The following is a 21,262-nucleotide window of genomic DNA, read 5'->3' as shown; positions in this document are numbered from 1 at the left end:
CCTGATAAGCCAAGCCTGAGAGAAACTACATAATACAGGCCAGATGTTCAGCAGTGATGAGCCCCCACAACTGGAGTTGGAGTACCTGAAAGATGATAATGGGGCTATACTCCCCGCCCTGTTATGCTTGGCTCCATTCACTTGCCGGGGTATGGAGGCAAGGAAAGGATATGGGTGGGTTGGTTGGTTGGGGTTTTTTTTTTTTGCTTAATCTTCAACTCGGTTTAATCTAATGTTTCCATACTGGTTGGGGGGAAACTATTTGTCATTTGTACTTCAACAAAACAAGGATGTTAAGGTCAAACCTCACTCCTGACACATTTCCTTTAGCGGAGGGCGGTGGGCTCGGAGACATTCTTGGGAGCTGCAAGGAGAAAGAGTTGGCTGGGGTCGAGCTTGGTTTCAGCTTGAGAATCCAGTCCTCCCCCACTTCACAGTGGGAAGGGAAGATGCGTGGAGCGATTCCCCTGTGCGTCCTCCTGCACGCCAGCTCTGTGCTGTGCGGTGCCGAGCAGCCCCCCGGGAACCACACTTGGTGCGAAGGCTCTGGCGCCTGCTACAGTGTCCACCTCGCCCAAGTGCCCTTCGGCAGAGCCCAGGAGGCCTGCGCTCTGCGCGGGGGAGCGCTGAGCACGGCCAGCGGGGAGGCAGAGGTGCGGGCCATCCTCGCCCTGCTGCGAGTGGTTGCGGCCGGGCCCGGCTCCTGGGTGTTCTGGCTCGGGCTGGTCAGGAGAGCGCCGCAATGCACCCAGGTGGAACGGCCGCTGCGGGGCTTCTCCTGGCTGGCGGGCACCCAGCAGGCGCTGCAGGGAGAGCCCGAGGAGTTGGACAAGTGGGTGAAAGAGCCGAGCAGGTCGTGCACCACCCGGCGGTGCGCGGGGCTGCAGGTCACTGCGGGGCGCCAGGACCTGGAGCCCTGGGGCTGGAGGGAGCGGACCTGCAAGAACAGCACCACGCAGGGCTACGTGTGTAAGTACCCCTACAACGGCACCTGCCCCGCTCCGCGGCCCCAGGGCGCCCGCAGCCTCCTCTTCTCGCTCCCTTACCAGCTGCACAGCGCCGCCCTGGACTTCAGCCCCCCGGGCACTGAGCTCGTGGTGGCCTGCCCCGGGCCCCAGGGAGACGTGCGGCTGCGCTGCGAGCTGGGGCAGGGCGGCTACAGCTGGACGGGCGCTGGGGAGCAGCTGTGCCCTTGCCCCTCCGGGTACCGGAGCCCCGGCACTGGAGCCTGCCTGGAGCCCGGAGACTGCACCAGCGCCCAGGGCGCTTTCCTCTGCGTGTGCGCCCAGGGCTTCCTCCTGGGGGCCGACAAGAAATCCTGTGTGCGCCCCGGGCACACTGGGGGCTCGGCCACAGCGGCACCCCACCCGACCCTGTCTGCGGGGGGGACTTTCCCCAGCAGCAGCTCGGGTGCGCCTCCCCCCCCCTCCAGCCCTCAGCCAAGCACAGCTGGGGAGGTAAAGTCCTCGTCCTCCCCCACCTATGTCTTCATCCTGGTGGCCACGGCTGTGGTGACGGTGGTGATCCTGGTCGGGGCCGTGCTGGGGGTCTTCAAACTCTGCTTCATGAAGAGCCCCTCCTCGGCTAGCCGGGACGGCAGGGAGCCGGCTCCCGCAGCGGCCGCAGAGAGTGATGCGGAGGCCACCAGCACCAGTTCCGAGAATTCCCTGGAGGCCCGGGGAGACGCGGCAGAGAGATTGCCCGGCGAGCCCAGCCCAGAGGAGGAAGCTCCTCCCGGGAATTAGGAACCTCTAGGGCACAATGGACCCATGGAAGCTTAATTTGAAATGAACCAGCCCTGGCTTCCCCTTCGTGCGAGTGAGCCCAGGCTGAGCTGGCAGCTCCCACTCATTTGGAGGGAGGCTTCTTCGTGTCAAGGCACCTCTCTGCAGAGGAAGGTTTTGGCGATGTTTCAATGAAACCTTGAAAATCTCATCGCCCGGTTTTGTTGTTTTTTAAACGTATTCATGTAAATTGCCACCCAGCTTGGCAGACGTGCCCAGGACAATGCAGTGACAAAGGAAGGATCTGGCTGGGATCTCTGCAACATAGGGCTTGATGTGGCCTTTAATGCATTTATGCTTTAGGGCCAAAAGGTCAGACTTGAGTGCCCAAAGTTAGGCACCCAACTAAGTGGCTTGTTTTTCAGGGGTTCTGAGCACCTGAAGCTTCTGGTAATTTCCCTGGGAGTTTTTAATCACATTCTGAAAAGCAGGGCACTTATTTAGGTGACCAAATGTGCGTGATGGGGCCTGAGTTTCAGAAGTGCTGATCATCGGCAGGTCCTGTTGACTTCAACTGGAGTTTGGGTTCATAGCATCTCTGGGAAGCAACCAAGTTTGAAAATGTTGGCCAAGGTGCCCTACAAGTTGTAAATTATCCCTTGATGTAGAATATTTGAGTGGTATTTGGAGGCTTTAATTTTATTTTTAATTGTTTGAACATTTGGAGATGTACACTTCCATAATTTTGAGGGAAACTCAGATCCAAACACTATTTAGACAAACATTTTAAAAAAATGTCTAAGTTCATTGCTGTATTTGGAAAACCATTGAACTGCAGATAGGGAGATAGGCTAATGGGGAATTAATTTTTTATTTCAGTCCATGGAAGAAAAATAACGGATGTTTTAGAATCGAAATCACTGTTTAGTTTGCTTCTTCATAAAATATGCAGTTTTGTATTGTAGTTGAACAACAAAATATTCTGTGCAATCATTTGTGCAGAATATTTTGTTGCTCAACTACAACTCCCATCTTTCTATTAAAGTGTTTAGATTTAATGCAGTTTGATGCAAAACTTCCTGAGTGCAAATAAGCCACCCCCATGATACCCAGAGTTGCACATCCAGAGTGTTGCCAAATTTTTCAGGTTAGAACAGTGAACATGAGTCTAAATATAGCCCAAATTCTTCTCTCCTTTGTCATATGAATTTGATGTGTTGATTTCAATGGGCTTCCCCTGGGAGTAAAGAATGGAAGGTTTGCCCTCCGTGCATCCTTCCTAGGTGATGCAATCCCTTTGTTTGTGATTTCCTTTCAGAAGTCCCATAAATCAGTTTTCAGTCTGGGCACAGAACTTACTTTTTTTGCAATTCAAAATGCTGATACTCTCTTCCAATTATGGCATTGTGGATTCTCAGTTAAGGTTAGGGTGACCAGGCAGCAAGTGTGAAAAATCGGGACAGGGGGTGGGGAGTAGGAGGAGCCTATATAAGAAAAAGACCCCAAAATCAGGACTGTCCCTATAAAATCAGGACATCTGGTCACCCTAGTTAGGGTATTAATGGTAAGTATTGATTTGAAGTCTTCTGAGTGCAATGAGAGACAGATAAACTGGATTGCCACCAAACCTGTTCCACAGAAAACCTTTTGTTCATTTAAAAGAAGCAAGAGATTGGAAAAGTCTGTTTCTTAAACATTTCCGACACTTTTTTTCCTATCCGGACCTGGCCTTAACTCCCTCTTTCCCTCTGCCCCCCTCTTTCCTAATTTTGAGGATTTGATTTAAAAAACAAAGTAAATTCCCAGACTTTTTTCATGCAAAGATAGCTATGAAAATGTACACCAATGTAAAGTGATTCTATGGCTAAAGTTTGCCACAGTGATTTTTTTCCTAAAGATCATGAAATATTTGGAGTACCCTCTACCTCAACCCACATCTGTCTAATCTTTTTGACCTGTGAAAAGGGTCCTTTGATTTTGGCAGGGGAATTGCAGCCCAATTCATATTTGTGTGGTGCAGTGCTGCACCAACCTTTGCTGATGGCTCTAGGTCCACCATAAGCTCCTTCTGAGCTGGCTACATATTCTAATACAGCGGTTCTCAAACTGTGAGTCAGTACCCCAAAGTGGGTCGCAATCCCATGTTAATGAGATACATTTGGAGTGCCTCAAAGAATTGTCTCATTGGCCTGCCCCAGAATCAGAGGTGAACTAGTCTTTACAAAACAAACTGTCTCCTAATTTTCATATTTTATAATATATTTGCAGTTATACTTTACAAAGAGAAATACTTTTCATCTCAAATATAAGCCATCCAGGAGGGTTGATTCTGTATTCAGATGTGCATATTTCTGAAAAGTGACTAATAGGTCATATGCGGCTTTCAGTCATTGCACAATTCCCATTGTCAGGAATGTGAGTAACCAGTGTAGACTTGGAAGCAGTATATATTGGGCTTTATGTTGGTCCATACATTGAACTCAGGTCTTTTGCATTCACCCATATTTCTAAAATGGGCTATTTAAGTCACTTGGAGCTTTGGGGAAACTCTTGCTTGCCTTATTTTTGCAAAGTTTTTAACACAAAATCCTCATCTCTTTCCCATTTCAGACATTGGAATTCCAAAAAGGGCTATGAAACTGCTTAAACAGTTTTGTCTTTTCAAGACTAAATTATTGTAATTCTTTGTTTCCAGGAACCTTGTACACACATGGCTGTATTCTGAGAGGTGTTAGGCACCTGCAATTCCCTTTCACTTTAATTTGGAGTTGCAGGTGTTCAGCACCTCTTAGGATTTGACTCAGAGGATGTAACTTATGCAAAATGCATGGAGTCTGGCATCACCCAGAGACATGAATGTGTGGGCCACTAGATAATTTATACATTTTGGGGTGGGTTGATTTGCCTGATAATGGTCATTATAAGCCTAAAGCTCAAGTTAGTTGTGTGTTTACACAAGTTCCTGGTCAGTGGATGCAAATTCTCAAATTCCATTTACTTCATTGAGAGTATATGGACAGAAGGCAATGTGTGGCCCCAAGAACATAAATTATGAACTAAAGTGAAGTATCTTATTTTCTACATCCTGATCATGGTATTTTATTTGTGAAATTGCTAGAGTTGCAGGGAAGGAAAAGCCACACAAAGGTCTTGCGTCTCCAGATCGAGGAACATAATGAGCCAGGATATCTATTCAGCAAGTCACAATAGGCCAGGTTGCCTCCCTCCCTTTGAAAAACCATGGGAGAGGGGACATGGAAATCTCTGCTGGGTTTTTTCATGGAGAGGGCCTCAAATTATCCTGCTGGGACATGGTTTGCCCTGGAGAAAAACCACACCAAAGTTGGCAGATCCTGGGGCATCTGGCTGTACCTATACAGCAGCTCTGGCTCCACAGGTCCCCACTCCTTGGCACTGTGGCTTTACTGAAGCTGGACTACCATGGGGTCCAATGCCACAAAGCTCCAAGGGCCTGGGCCTGGATTAACTTTTCCAGCTAACTTCCATGGGGGGTGGAGGGAGGGCAATGTGCATTTCTCCAGTTACCCTTCCTCTCACTCCCCCACCCCTTGACATGACCCTGTACACACAGGGAGCCCTCCACAAGGTTATTGGTGCGTCTCTTCTTTGCAGAGGAAGGGGAGATCTGAGGTCGGGGGATCCTCCCTTGTGCATGTCTATGGAGGTACAATCTGGCTTTATAGTTAGGTGAAGCTCATGGAGTTCACGGTTTCTTAAAGCTTTCAAAGTATTTTTGCTGTTTACAAAACTAGGTCATACATCTTTTCTTCCCCCGACTTGTAATTTTCTCCTAAGGGAAACTTAATAAATAAAAAGTTGTCCTACCTAAAAGGAAGGTGTTTTATATATCCGAGATGGAAAAAAAACCCTCCAAAAGCAAAGTTAGCATGTGTGGGTACCCTGGATATTGTATATGCTGTATTTATTTTTGCTTTACAATAATTCTCTCTCTTCCTTTTTTCACATTCTCCCCTTTGTATTTGTTTTCCCTCTGCCTACTTTCTGCTCTGTTTTTACCTTATTATGTCAATGTATTTTTTCTTTAAAAAAATACAAACCCAATAATATTTGAATTTGGTTTGAACCCAAGATGCCTGGATGGACTTGAAATTTGTACTTTGGTACAAAATAAATTCATCCACCTGTGATGCAGATCACATAAATATGGGCGGGGAAGGAGATAAATTTTTTGTTGGCTGGAAATTTCTGGAATGTTTAAAACCCAGAGAACAGATATTTTGGGAGCAGAGGTAAATAGTCTTTGCTTTTCCCCAACGCCCTACATTTAGATTGTTGTCTTCTCAGATGTACAACCAATAAGTGGCTGGTTTGCAACATACAGTTTTTGCACATATAACTGCTAACACAATAACCTCAATGCAATTGTCAGCACTGAAGAAACATGCCTGATCCAGAGTCAATTAAAGTTTTGCCATTCACTTCAATTGGAGCAGAATCAAGTCCATACGTTTGGATAAATTCATAAATATATATTAAAACTTCTGAGATGGGCAAACTGTGTATAGTTTTTATTTAACTATCATGTAATACCACATGTGAGAGACCACAATGAAATGGAACTATACATCCAAAATGTGAGAGGGGTGGAGAGATGTCGTGCCCTGGTCCATGCATGTCACTGCAGTAGCATGTGTGTCTCTTGATGGTTTTTGAACATGGCATACGACACTTAAAAGTGGATGTTATTTGAATGATTTTTTGACACATGAAAAATACTACTCCATCGCCTACTAGAATACATATATTGTATTGGGGTTTGTACAGGGTACAAATATATTGTATTGGTCATGTTTATATCATTCAGTGTTTTAAATTATCAGATATATATGACCTATGTTATACAGGTCAGACTAGATGATTTACTTAGTTCCTACCCCAAGGATCTCACAATCTGTCTTTTTGTTCTGTTTCAGAGTAACAGCCGTGTTAGTCTATATTCGCAAAAAGAAAAGGAGAACTTGTGGCACCTTAGAGACTAACCATGCATCCGATGAAGTGAGCTGTAGCTCACGAAAGCTTATGCTCAAATAAATTGGTTAGTCTCTAAGGTGCCACAAGTCCTCCTTTTCTTTTTGTTCTGTGTTTGTACAACACATGACACAATGGGCATATGGTCCATAACTGGGGCATCTAGGTATTATGGTAACACAATAAATAAATAATGGTCCATTTTGACCTTAAAATCTATGAATCTATGTTAAAAAATTGAAGGTCCATATACTTATGTAAGGAATAAATTTGTCCACACCTCTCATCTAGCACAGTAGTCCAAAAAATGCATCCCTTTGCCATCTCTTGAATCTCATTTCTAATCCCTTAATTCCTTCCAAGGTAGTTTAAACAGTTATAGACATATTTTGGGGTGTGTACATTTTGATCATGAATGTATGATGAATATTTGATGATTTAGATTCATCATATAATCAATAACATTTTAATTTTCCAAAAAATGTTTAATAATAATTTAACTACTGAAGGTTTCAGTGTTATGAGAGTAAAGTGAAATCTAAAGGTGGCCAAGGACAAAATTCAAATGCTTCAAAGCATTTTAAAAAACAAACAAACACCGTGTCCTGTTCCCACATACTACAGTTTCCTGAAGATTTAAAAAATGAATAAACTCAAGTTTTCCCCCAGGAAATATAATTTCCCTATCATTTAATTAAGCTTCTTTGTGTTTTAAAACTGCCTTATCTTTCTTAGGCTATTTCATGGAGCTTAATCATTGATACACAATACTTAATTCCTTCTGGATAGAACTGTTTTTTTTATTTCTTAAGGATATAGCCGTTTGTTGATGTTCTAGATAATGCTGCGCTGAGGATGATATTAATACCCTGTTCAGGGGGCAGTACAAAGTCAATATAACACTTAAATCTCACTGAGGCCCTACATTGAGTGCTAGGATTGTGCATAGCCTTGCGCTGGCCCTCGGCTCAGTGCTGATTTTTACCCATAATGCCTATGGTCGGGGGAACCTGTTAGACTGAAACACTTGTGCCCACACACTTGGTTTGTTTTTAAATGTCTTCTTTCTCTCGTAGCTGCAGTTGTAGAAGTTCTGGGGACAAATCAGCATCAGAACCAATTTACAAACAAATAAACATATAATTTGCGAAGAGACTCAGCCAACTATCTGTCCCCGGCCGCACACCACATAAACTTTCCCCATTTGTTGTTTCAAGTGTTTGAACTCATAAGGCCTTGGCCTTCAAATAGATCAAGAGTTCCATTTGCTGATCAAGGAGCAGCACATCTTGTAATATGTTAGAACAGCATGATGTGTTTCCCAGAACATAATTAGCAGGGCTGGTCTGTTGGTCTAATGATAACGTTTTGCCTCATCAGGCTGGAAGTCTGGTTTCTGTTTAGATCTTGCTTTCTCTAGACCAGCAATGAATTTTGTGGAGATAGTATACTCAGCGGCTGTTCAGAAAGCAAGTCCAACACATTGCTCACCACCAACCCTTCACACTACATAATGAGTATCAATGATGGCTCTGAATGAACTCTCCTCCAGCCCTACTTAGCCAGTAAGATTGATGGAAGACCCTTAGCACTGAAGTCAAAACCACCCTTACCTCCCAAAAGAATAAGTAATTAACATAAAATATTTTTCCTCTTCACTAACAAAAAGTGCTTATTCCCTCTCTTTGTTATATCATGAAATTAAAAAGGATTAAAACACAGTAAGCAACATAAGCATTACCCTATTTGTATTAATTGTGCATCATAGTCTAATTTGTTCTATACTGTAATGGCTTTAGTTTAATAGCCAATTCTTGAATGTATTCATTGCAAATTCCCTTTTTCTTACCTTACAAATCAGATAGAGACAGCGACCAGGGATTGCCCTGCACATCAGACAGAGATTGCTAACACTGCTTTCAAAAATTCTGAACATAACTTATCTTGCTGTTTTACAAATTCAGTCTAGAACTCTCAAAAGAACGCCTTGCTGGTACATCAGAGCAAGACAGGTTTGCTGGAGTAAAATACTTTACCTTATGTTTGGAATGTGCCTTCCTTTTGTGTGTTAAAAGATTGAAGTGGCCACATGTTTAGCTAGATTTAAAAAGAAGATTGCAATGCTCTTTCTATACTCCCTAAATAACTTTGGGAAAGTGGGAATAGTTTATGTAAATTGAATAGTACCTGTGCAGGAACAGTAGTCTCATGCTACATATAGTCCATCATAATGAAATATAATATATTCAGCTCTTCTAGATAAAATACTCACTCCTATGATCTAGCTAACAGACCATAAGTGATACACACTTTTGATAAATATAGGTGTTTGATGAGCTTATCTCCCATTCTTGGGGGTTTCTTCTTTTCATGCTTTTTAATTAATTTTTGGTTTTGAGGAAAGACCCTAGACCAAGTGCTCTTGAAACTGAAATCCTCTATAGATCAGATAAAGCACAGTGGGATCTACTGTAGCCCTTAATGATGAAATTGTGAATTTAGTTCAAGCATATGGGGAGCAAGACATAAGCCACTTCTGGTTCTTAAAAGGAAGTATATTTGTTTTATTTATATATCACATTACAGGCTTTTTTAAAATAAAGTATTAAATCTCTGAATCTTATGTATGGGTGAGGGGAAGTACAATAGTTTTCCATTCCCATTTTGTTAACATATTAACATTACTTTCTGTATCAAACAAAAATATTGTAAGAAAATTTTCTATTTGAATAATAAAAGGGAAAGAGGCAGGGGCAGAGGGAAAGCCAGAAAGTTGAGATCATAACAGTTTGAAATATTCAAAAAAAAATCAGAGAAGACTAGGATTTCTCTCTCTCGTACTGCTTCTGCCATCTGTTTGGTTTCTAGGCTTTTGTCCTATGGTTTATGGGTACCCAGCAACCTGCTTATGGTAATACTCAGTTCTTAGAAAAAGCTCAGATACTTTGTACCTTTACAAATAACCACTAGCTTTGAAAGCAGCAGTTTCAACACTCATATACTTAACATATTTTATTCAAAAGATAGAGTTCTTTCTCTGGAATTGTGGAGCAAGACTTGCGAAAATAAAAATCCTTTGTCTGAATGTATATTTACAGCATATTTTTCTGCTCACTACACTCACAGTAAGAAAAGGAGTACTTGTGGCACCTTAGAGACTAACCAATTTATTTGAGCATAAGCATAATTGGTTAGTCTCTAAGGTGCCACAAGTACTCTTTTTCTTTTTGCGAATACAGACTAACACGGCTGTTACTCTGAAACCTACACTCACAATGTGATCACTAACTCCAAAGCTGTCTTCGGTGGTTACAAAGGTGCAGCTGAAAGCAGAATTTTGACTCCTTTGTCTAACGTGAATGAAGTTTCAATAGTTGGTGCAGGAATCCCAAATAATATAAAGTGACAACTGGAAGGTCTTTTTAATGTCCAAATGATGCTCTGTTTCCACATCCAAGCCTTGCCACACAATCCAAAAGACTGTTTTTTGTATCTCTATTAAGAGTTCCTTCCCTGGCCTTGTGTCCCTTCTCTCTCCATTTTGAACTCCGTCTCCTTCCCTTTTCAAGGCTATGTAGTGCTCTGTCCCTGCCTATCTGTGATCACTGGTCATCTGCCACTCCCTTGGTCAGAGTCAACATTCCATCAATTCTGCCTCCTTTCATGTCCCCTTCTCCCCTTTTCTGATACTGCCAATATGCCTGGGATGTTCTCCCTCCAAATTCTTTCTTAACCTTCAATTTCCTCTCAGAACTAGAGTGACCAGATGTCCCGATTTAGGGGCTTTCTCTTACATAGGGCCCTCTTACCCTCTCTCCCCCACCCCCAGTCCTGACTTTTCACACTTGCTATCTAGTCACACGACTCAGAACCTACCTTTCCACTGCAAATAATGATCTTCTCATCCATTCCTTTGAACAATTGAAAACAAATAGAAAAAAATCCCACCAACCTCTCCCCAATCATAATTATAAAAAAGAGGCAAACAGCTAAGAATTAACTTGACATGTACTGTACTATTTAAGTACCCCCATTCTCTGTATTCCCCCCTCCATCTCTTGTGCTGTGATCAGTTTAGATGGTAAACTCTTTGAGGCAGGAACCAAGGGGTAAGAGCCTCAGATGTTGTAAATTAGTGTAGCTCCATTGACATCGATAATTTACATAAGCTGAGGGTCTGGCCCCTTGTCTTTAGGCTGTGAATAAGCAGCTTTTTATATAGGTTTTTAAACAAACAAAAAGCCAAAGGAAGAAACTGCAGAATCTAAGTTATAAAAGACATGTTTTTAAACAGAATGTTGTTCCAGTTCTTCCAAAAGCAATCAGAAACTCTTTAAAGGAGCTATTTTATAATATTTTGAATTTAGCTTAGAATTTATTTATTTTTTGCTCTCCCTGTGGCCTCAGTCAGATCATATGCAAAATAAATCTGCAATGATGCTAGGAAAAGAAAGTGATTAATAGGGTTATTGAGTTTTTTTCTAATCAAAAGATCAGTGCATTCTGCATTTTCCTTTTATCCATGTCTGGTCTCTGCTTGATTATATAATATAGTAGACTCCACAGAGGATTTTATTTTGTACACTTCATCCAGCTAAAGCTTCCACTGAGCCTTCCACTGGCACTCTGATAAATGATACACCCTTTTCGTTTCATTACAGTGCATTCTAACCAATAAACACCTTGTCTGTCAACTCAGCTAGCATTGTTGCAAACAGGTTCCCTTAGTTTTCAAAGCTAGAGCCTTAAAGCAGCTCTTTCACCCCAACAGGAGATAAGCACTCTATCATCAGTTTGAAGATGGCAGTGGTTAGTCCATACAATGAGTGTAGGGCATGATTTTCAGAAGTGCTGAACACCTGCAGCTCCCACTGATATTGATTAGAGCTGGCGGTGCAATCAGACCCTCTTGAAAATCAGGCCCATAATTTTCAAGTGCTTCCCCTCCAATTCCAAACTAAACACTAGATCAAAAGTGTTACACTAGGTCAGCTGTGTAAACTGAGCCAAAGACCACCTGAGGATAGTCCTGGGGTCATCATGGTGGCCATTTAATTCTGATTCAGAAAGCTAGTTATCCCTCTTGATTTTGCAATCACCAAACACTACCAACTTTGGCACGTCCCATTCCACCATGTTTAGGTACTGAAGTAGTTCACAGATAGACTCTGCAATGCAGCTCAGATACCATGGTGATGAGCATGAGTCACATTCTCAAATGCAGAGTGCTGGAGACTGGTGGGGTTGGAAATCAGAGGCTGAAAAATAGTGATTCTTTTTGGAAAACAGAGTGAATTCCTTGATCCTGTTTCTTTTTGCTTGGTTGCTTTTTTATGTTGGTGATATTTTAAGGTACCCATTAAATTACGCTTTGCTTTATTGGGCAAGTGATTTTGCAAAGCCAAGTCTTGCTTGCCTTACTCACCTGGAGGCCAATTGATTTCAGGAAAGTGAACAAGATTTGGCCCAAGCTTTGGAGCTAAAATGTGCATGTTGTTGGAGCCTGGTTGCCACAGTACACCAGACAGGCAAACGGTTGTTCTATTAACATATACTAGAAATATAGACTTTCCTTTTTTAAAATGATTATTTTTTTTAAAAAATCTGTTCTATCTAGGTATGTTGTAGAAATGGCATTTCAGAAATGAATATGTCATATTCAAAAGATTGATACCGTGGCAACTCAGCTCCTCCTGTGGAGGAAATCTATGTTAAGATCCTGCACCCCAGCTGAGTGCCTCCCCTATGGCTCCATCAGGAAAATGGGGTTTATATTCATACACAAAATACTTCAAACCTGGTGGATCCCCATCATTACACATAATGCCCAGAGGATCCACAGGAGGCCCTGCCACCCCTCTAGATGTCTTGTGCCTCTGCATTAATTCTGACTCCTGGCAGCCCAACAGTGCCAGGCTGAAGTTGCCCTCAGACCTATCAGATGTGAGTTCACAGGTGATACTGCTCTAGGTTGTATAGTATTTCCTGGGGAGACTTACTGAGGGGTGGGGAACAAGACTTACTCTGAGCCTCCTTTGTGGTGTGTTTGGGTGGAGACAATACTGCAGAGGTGTCTGGCTCTCCCCACAGTACACATCCCTCCTGAGAAAATCAGTGTGCAGAGGGTCCCCTCTGTGTGTGGATCTATGAGACAACACAGGCTATGCTTACTCACTTTGTCAAATCTAAAAGTGCTTTTGAGAAACATCACTCACATTTTATATGGGCCTTACCCTGCACCACTACTGTCAATGACAAAACTCACACTGAAGTCAATGGTGCAGGGTCAGACTCTGTGCCAACATATACATTAGTATGAAACTTGTGATATGTTAGACAACTAAAAAATATGCAGCAATGCCCTCTTGATGGTTAACAGTATTTATGCTTTTTGTGGGTAAAGTGGGTTATGTCTAAATAAAATTATGTAGAGTGCTGGAGAGAAATATTTCAGCTAAATGCTTTCTTCAGTGGTTGCTGAAGACAACAGTTGTTTGAATCCTTTTTATATGAAATTTTAACAAATTTTATTTGAGAATTTGCAAAGCATTTGAAATAATACTTTGTTTTCTTATAAAGAAAAGGAGTACTTGTGGCACCTTAGAGACTAACCAATTTATTTGAGCATAAGCTTTCGTGAGCTGTAGTGAGCTGTAGCTCACGAAAGTTTATGCTCAAATAAATTGGTTAGTCTCTAAGGTGCCACAAGTACTCCTTTTCTTTTTGCGAATACAGACTAACACGGCTGTTACTCTGAAACCTTTGTTTTCTTATACATTTCACATCAGTTCCTGAAGGCATTTTTTCCCCCTCAGATAGTTATTACTCACTTATTTGGAATAATAACTTTGATTGGACTACCTTTCTTTCCGCTGCAACACTGTAATGCTATACAGCTTTTCATCACTTCATTTACCACCAAAGTGTAGCCACATTCAAGGTGAAAAATGGCAGCACCACACCTTAGTTCAGGAGAAGCAGTGAAGAATGTTGTATCCAGCTGAAACAACACAGTGATCCTAGCACCATGTTGACTGCTGACAAATTAGTTCAGTAATGAGGAGGAGGAAAGAATACCTTTTATTGTGTAACTAAGCACCCAATACTCCAACACCCTGGGTGGTCTCCCAGCCCAGTATTAGCACAGCTTGACTTTACTTAGATTGAGAGAACTGAAATCAGAGCACACAAGTTGGTATGTCTGTAGAATTAAGTGCATGGGTATCACAAGTTCCAATATCTTTGCATGAAGCCAAAGGAAACAAATAAACCACCTTTGCTTAATGTCTCATCAAAGCTGAGTACCAATTTTGTACTATTTTAAAAAACCTAGTAATTGCAGAAAACCAGTAAAAAGTAGATTGCAGAGTACTGTATAATATATCTGTTTATTAAGCTAACACTGCATTACAGTATTGCTGGGTGAAGTGACAGTATAAAAGCACTAGATTGATACCTTTTTAAGGAAACAATGAGCACGATTTGAAATGGAGCTCTAAAAATGTAAACATGGCACCCTGTGGTTTTTGTCTGTTTTAAACAATGCAATGCCTGTCTTCAGTGAAATGTTCCTAAAGACTGTAAGAGAGATTTCTCTCTCTCTTTTTTTTACTATAAATGAAGGTTAAAATTTGCAATTACCTTTAAAATTATTTGAAGGTCCTTTTTAATTGAGTGGTCCCCTGAAAAGTAAAAAGGAATAAAACTATACAGATTTTAAAGCCTTTCACAAAATGTTTTAATAGGGATGTAACAGCATCCATATTAGCAATTATTTTTTAAATCAAAAGAAGATGAGCCAAAGCCCACTGAAGTCAGTGGGAGAGTTTCCATTCACTTCAATGGGCTATGGATCAGGTCCTTAGAGAGATACTAGAATTTATACATTCACTTGACAATATCTGATGTTTTGGTAGGAGAGATTTGCAAAATGGCCTGATGCTTTTTGCTCCTAAGAAAAGTTCATGCTACAGTTCATCCAGGAACCTTACTGAACCCCCCAAAGAGCTAGACACATTAGTAAGTTAAGTATTAACACTCTTTGGACGCAGTAAGTAATATAGCAATTAGTAGGCAGTGTTTACAGGAGTTTTAGGGAATTATCCTTTTGCTTCCGATCTCCAGTAGTTATTCCTATAATTCACAGTATTGTGCTAGAGAGATGATTTGGTAAAAGTGCACTAGCGCACTGTCTTTGACATTAGTTCTGTTTTAAGGAACGCAATAAAGAACAGAAAGCAGAATTGCTATTGTCACCATAATCGTTACTGGTATGTCTAGGTTGGGATAATCTTTAAAGGGGGAACAGAAATGTTAGATTTTGCTTTCCACCATCATTTATCCAATAGAAAAGCACTGTTTTTCTATCAGAAAAATATTCTCGATTCTGAAATATGCATGATCAAGGTGCGAATAGAACGGGAAAAGAATTGTTGTGGGGAAACAATGGAAAAAGAAGGCCTATAAAAAGGTTATAATCTTTTTCTCCAGAAGGAGCCTTCTTGAACATCACCCTTTTAAAATGAAAAGGAGGACTTGTGGCACCTTAGAGACTAACCAATTTATTTGAGCATAAGCTTTCCTGAGCTACAGCTCACTTCATCGGATGCATTCAGTGGAAAATACAGTGAGGAGATTTATATACACACAGAACATGAAACAATGGGTGTTATCATACACACTGTAAGGAGAGTGATCGCTTAAGGTGAGCTATTACCAGCAGGAGAGTGGGGGTTGGGGGGGAACCTTTTGCAGTGATAATCAAGGTGGGCCATTTCCAGCAGTTTGCATAGAGACTGGGAGTGGATGAGTCATTACACAAAGTAAAACTATTTCCCCATGTTTATTCCCCCCCCCCCAATGTTCCTCAGACATTCTTGTCAACTGCTGGAAATGGCCCACCTTGATTATCACTACAAAAAGTTTTCTTTCCCCTGCCCCCACCACTTTCCTGCTGGTAATAGCTCATCTTAAGTGATCACTCTCCTTACAGTGTGTATGATAACACCCATTTTTTCATGTTCTGTATGTATATAAATCGCCTCACTGTATTTTCCACTGAATGCATCCGATGAAGTGAGCTGTAGCTCAGGAAAGCTTATGCTCAAATAAATTGGTTAGTCTCTAGGGGCCACATGTACTCCTTTTCTTTTTGCGAATACAGACTAACACCGCTACTACTCTGAAACCTTTTAAAATGCACTCCCTTGTATGAGGCCGCCAAGACTTCAGTACATAGAATAATGAATTGCTTCCAAGAGAACGTTTTCACAACACAGTAACAAAAAAGAAAATACTGAAATCAAACAATATATTAAGCGCACACATAAAGACAATCAAAATCAAACATATATTGAAGCACCGAGAAGGTAGATTACACTGCTGATACAGGAAACCCCTTTCAGTTTAGGAGCGATGCAAAGTGGGGCTAGGTAATATCTATTATTAAACAGACAGGTGTATGTTTCTGATAAGTATTTTAAAGCCTGATGAAGGATCCGCAATAAACTTTCCTTATTCTATGTGGTTCGAACTGCAAAAGCAGCCACACCGACTGTCCTTCACAGCTTGCGTCTCTTTTATTCCCTGGAGGGTTGTTTCACAGTGAGCGTAACACTCACAGGACAATAGCTTCACACTCTAGTGCCCCCTTTAAACTTTATTATTTGCACACCTCCCCGTCCAATACCCTGCTCCATGCGAGTCACGGGGCGGTGTATATCTCTGTGTTATCAGCAGCCTGCTGGGCAGCTCTGAGATAATGAAATAATCGCGTTTCTTTCTTAGGAGGCGTTTTTCGTTTCCATTTCCATAGGGACTGACGTTTCCCCTTGAGTGCCACTGAATGCCAAATCTCAATGGAACTCAATTCTAGTGGTTTGCGTCCCCCAACTCCCCCCCCCCGCGCCCCGTTATCTTTTCACATTCTTACCCGAGAGAAAGAGAGCACTGGAGTTCTGTCCTACTTGCAATATGACTTCATGAGCTTGCCTGCCCCTTTTAGAGGAGCTTTTCTCTCCCTTGTGGGGGATGAAGGCTTGTCTGCTCTTTCTCTGCAGCTGAGGGAAAGGGACCTTTCCTAGTTCTACTCTGAACAGAAATCCTGTCTCCCTTTCCGGTCAGTGTTGGTTTCAGCTAGGAGGGGTTGAGTTAAACTGTGGCGTATAAACTGAGCGATTTCCTAGCTTTTGACAGAACATCCCCTTGTGTTTTAAGGCTGCCAAGGGGCAAAGTCTGCCGTCAACAGTGTACCTTCCAAAGGGGAGGAACAATTAGACACCAAGCAACACGACCCTGAAAAGAGCAGCACATCGATGTGCCACCACAATGGCAAGTGAACCAAAGGGAAGGGGGGTGGGGGAGTCGGAGACGAGCACAAAAAGAAACAGAGAAAGTCAACAGGAGACTTCACTGACCCACACACGCGCTGATCACACACAACGGGGAGGAAGCAACAGATTGAGGAACCTAAAGTCCATCTGAGGGGCGCTTAGTTAATAATTGACTAGGGGCGTAGTAGCATGAACAAACACAACGCAATTGAAATACTGAGGGGGTGGTGTGAGGGGCAGGCGGCCAGGGAACACTTTGTTGTTCCTTTTCGTGCCCAACTCTGTTGTTTCCAAACAGAATAATAACCCCCCTCCCCGCACTCCACCCGCCCGCAGTCCCCGGCTGCCCTGCGCCTGGGGGGCATGGGGGGTGGGGGGGTGGGAGGCTGTTGCGCGCTTCCTCAGAGAGTGGTAATCCTGGAGGTGCAAGTGCCGTTCCTGTACATGCTCCCCGACTCCAAGTTGTCGGGGGGAAAGTCCTCCACGCTGTAAGCCCTGCTCTTCAGGGCGGTGGCGTAGTAATCGACGGGCTCCTCCGTGGCGTTGTCCATCCAGCTGAGGCACAAGAGCCGCTGGAAGGACCTCTTGAAGTTGTCCGAGAGGAAGCCGTAGAGGATGGGGTTGGCGCAGCTGTTGGCGTAGCCCAGGATGACGGAGAGCTGGCTGATGGTGGCGTCGTCCTGCTCCACGAAGACGTTGACCAGCTGCACGATGTAGAAGGGCATCCAGCAGATGACGAAGACCATCACCACCATCATGACCATGAGGGTGATCTTCCGCTCGGAGCGCTTGCGCTGCTGCCAGCCGGCCTTGAGCGCCACCATGCGCATCTTGGCGATGATGAGGATGTAGCAGAGGCAGATGGCCACCACGGGCAGCAGGAAGCCCATCAGGAAGGTGTAGACCACGAAGACCACCAGCCACCGCTGGGTGGGCTCGGGCATGAGCATGTTGCAGGCCACCGTGCCGTCGCTGTTGGGCGCCGTGCTGGAGAAGATGATGATGGGCAGGATGATGAGGATGGAGAGCACCCAGACGCCCAGGTTGACCATCTTGGCCACGCTGGGCCGGCGGTAGCGGGCCGCCTTGATGGGGTGCACCACGGCGATGTAGCGGTCCACGCTGAGCACCGTCAGGCAGTAGATGCTGGTGAACATGTTGATGGCGTCCACGCTGAGCACCAGGCGGCAGAGCAGCGAGCCGAAGGGCCAGTGGCGCAGCAGGGTGGAGGTGACCAGGAAGGGCACGCTGAGCATCAGCAGCTCGTCGGCGATGGCCAGGTTGAGGATGTAGATGTTGGTGGCCGTCTTCATCTTGGCGTAGCGCAGGATCACGTAGATGACCATGGAGTTGCCGCACAGCCCCACCAGGCACACCACGGAGTAGATGAAGGAGATGAGGATGGCGCTGCCCTGCGAGTCGCTCAGGGTGCCGTTCGGGGCGCCGGAGGAGTTCCTGCCGCCCGCCTCCATGCCCCCCGCCGCTGCCTGCCCCAGGACCCCGCCGGCGCTGCCGCTGCTACAGCAGCTCCCTCCGCTCGCGCCGCCGCTACTGCCGCCGCCGCCGCCACCTGCACCGCCCGGGAGCCTGGGGCAGGTGCCATTGGGGAGCATCCTCAGCCCAGCCCTCCCCGCCCGCGGGCTCACAGCGGCCGGCGCTGCGCGCCCGCCCGGCTCGGCACCCTGGCGGAGCCGCAGCGTTGTCTCCCGCCCGAGGCTGGCATGAGGAGGGAGGAGGCTGCCGCCGCCGCCGCCGCCGAGCCGAGCGGCGTTAATTGCCGCTCTCCGGCTGGTGAATGATTAATAGGCAGCGGCGCGTCAGCAGCGACGAGAAGGAGGAGGGGAAAACCCCCCGCCAGGAGGCGACGCAGGTGGGTGTCCTTCCCGCCGGCCCCGAGCGCTCGGCGGAGCGTCAGGAGTCAGCCCCCTCCCCGGCTCCGCATTGCTCAGCTCCCGCCCGCGGCCACCTGCCTGGCAGCCGCCGCCGGCCGTCCCGGCGTGCACCGGCCGCTCCCGAGGCCGCTGTGGCACCAGCCCGGCTCGTAGGCGCACAGAGACCGCCCCGCCGCAGCCAAACGGCAGCCTCGGCTCCCCGCCACAGCCCATCCTGTGGCGACACACAGTGCCACCGCCACGCACACACACCCCGTCCCCAGGCACAGCACCACAAAACACGCCCTGCCCCTACACACAGTGACACCACACACACACACACCCGGCCCCTGGGCACAGCACCACAAAACACACCCTGCCCCTACACACAGTGCCACCACACACACACACACACCCTGCCCCTGGGCACAGCACTGCCATACACGCCCTGCCCCTACACACAGTGCCACCACACACACACACACACCCTGCCCCTGGGCACAGCACCACAAAACACGCCCTGCCCCTACACACAGTGACACCACACACACACACACACCCTGCCCCTGGGCACAGCACTGCCATACACGCCCTGCCCCTACACACAGTGACACCGCCACACACACACACACCCTGCCCCTAGGCACAGCACTGCCATACACGCCCTGCCCCTACACACAGTGCCACTGCCACGCACACACACCCCGTCCCCAGGCACAGCACCACAAAACACGCCCTGCCCCTACACACAGTGACACCACACACACACACACCCGGCCCCTGGGCACAGCACCACAAAACACACCCTGCCCCTACACACAGTGACACCACACACGCACACACACCCTGCCCCTGGGCACAGCACTGCCATACACGCCCTGCCCCTACACACAGTGACACCGCCACACACACACACACCCTGCCCCTAGGCACAGCACTGCCGTACACGCCCTGCCCCTACACACAGTGCCACTGCCACACACACACACACCCTGCCCCTGGGCACAGCACCACAAAACACGCCCTGCCCCTACACACAGTGACACCACACACACACACACACCCTGCCCCTGGGCACAGCACTGCCGTACACGCCCTGCCCCTACACACAGTGCCACCGCCACACACACACACACCCTGCCCCTAGGCACAGCACTGCCATACACGCCCTGCCCCTACACACAGTGCCACTGCCACGCACACACACCCCGTCCCCAGGCACAGCACCACAAAACACGCCCTGCCCCTACACACAGTGACACCACACACACACACACCCGGCCCCTGGGCACAGCACCACAAAACACACCCTGCCCCTACACACAGTGACACCACACACGCACACACACCCTGCCCCTGGGCACAGCACTGCCATACACGCCCTGCCCCTACACACAGTGACACCGCCACACACACACACACCCTGCCCCTGGGCACAGCACTGCCATACACGCCCTGCCCCTACACACAGTGACACCGCCACACACACACACACCCTGCCCCTAGGCACAGCACTGCCGTACACGCCCTGCCCCTACACACAGTGCCACTGCCACACACACACACACCCTGCCCCTGGGCACAGCACCACAAAACACGCCCTGCCCCTACACACAGTGACACCACACACACACACACACCCTGCCCCTGGGCACAGCACTGCCGTACACGCCCTGCCCCTACACACAGTGCCACCGCCACACACACACACACCCGGCCCCTGGGCACAGCACCACAAAACACACCCTGCCCCTACACACAGTGCCACCACACACACACACACACCCTGCCCCTGGGCACAGCACCACAAAACACGCCCTGCCCCTACACACAGTGACACCACACACACACACACCCGGCCCCTGGGCACAGCACCACAAAACACACCCTGCCCCTACACACAGTGACACCACACACACACACACACCCTGCCCCTGGGCACAGCACTGCCATACACGCCCTGCCCCTACACACAGTGACACCGCCACACACACACACACCCTGCCCCTAGGCACAGCACTGCCATACACGCCCTGCCCCTACACACAGTGCCACTGCCACACACACACACACCCTGCCCCTGGGCACAGCACCACAAAACACGCCCTGCCCCTACACACAGTGCCACCGCCACACACACACACACCCTGCCCCTGGGCACAGCACTGCCATACACGCCCTGCCCCTACACACAGTGACACCACACACACACACACCCCCTGCCCCTGGGCACAGCACTGCCATACACGCCCTGCCCCTACACACAGTGACACCGCCACACACACACACACCCTGCCCCTAGGCACAGCACTGCCGTACACGCCCT

The 21,262-nt window shown here is 46.5% G+C and overlaps 2 protein-coding genes across 2 annotated transcripts; one reads left to right on the top strand and one right to left on the bottom strand.

The window, feature by feature from the left end:
- Nucleotides 1-290: 290 nt before the first annotated feature.
- On the top strand, nt 291-6,539 carry CLEC14A (C-type lectin domain containing 14A). The gene has a single exon (XM_073349097.1). The coding sequence runs from the start codon at nt 291-293 to the stop codon at nt 1,743-1,745; it is 1,455 nt and encodes a 484-aa protein (XP_073205198.1). The 3' UTR covers nt 1,746-6,539.
- A 9,223-nt stretch (nt 6,540-15,762) lies between these two features.
- Nucleotides 15,763-19,118, bottom strand: SSTR1 (somatostatin receptor 1). Its single transcript, XM_073349099.1, has one exon. The coding sequence runs from the start codon at nt 18,676-18,678 to the stop codon at nt 17,467-17,469; it is 1,212 nt and encodes a 403-aa protein (XP_073205200.1). The 5' UTR covers nt 18,679-19,118; the 3' UTR covers nt 15,763-17,466.
- Between the last annotated feature and the right edge of the window lie 2,144 nt (nt 19,119-21,262).

The sequence above is a fragment of the Lepidochelys kempii genome, chromosome 6, assembly GCF_965140265.1.
Source record: "Lepidochelys kempii isolate rLepKem1 chromosome 6, rLepKem1.hap2, whole genome shotgun sequence".
NCBI lineage: Eukaryota > Metazoa > Chordata > Testudines > Cheloniidae > Lepidochelys > Lepidochelys kempii.
This window is presented reverse-complemented; position numbering and strand designations above follow the sequence as displayed.

Excerpts from the sequence above, each read along its gene's own strand:
- CLEC14A (XM_073349097.1), top strand. The coding sequence starts at position 291 with ATGTTAAGGTCAAACCTCACTCCTGACACATTTCCTTTAGCGGAGGGC.
- SSTR1 (XM_073349099.1), bottom strand. The coding sequence starts at position 18,678 with ATGCTCCCCAATGGCACCTGCCCCAGGCTCCCGGGCGGTGCAGGTGGC.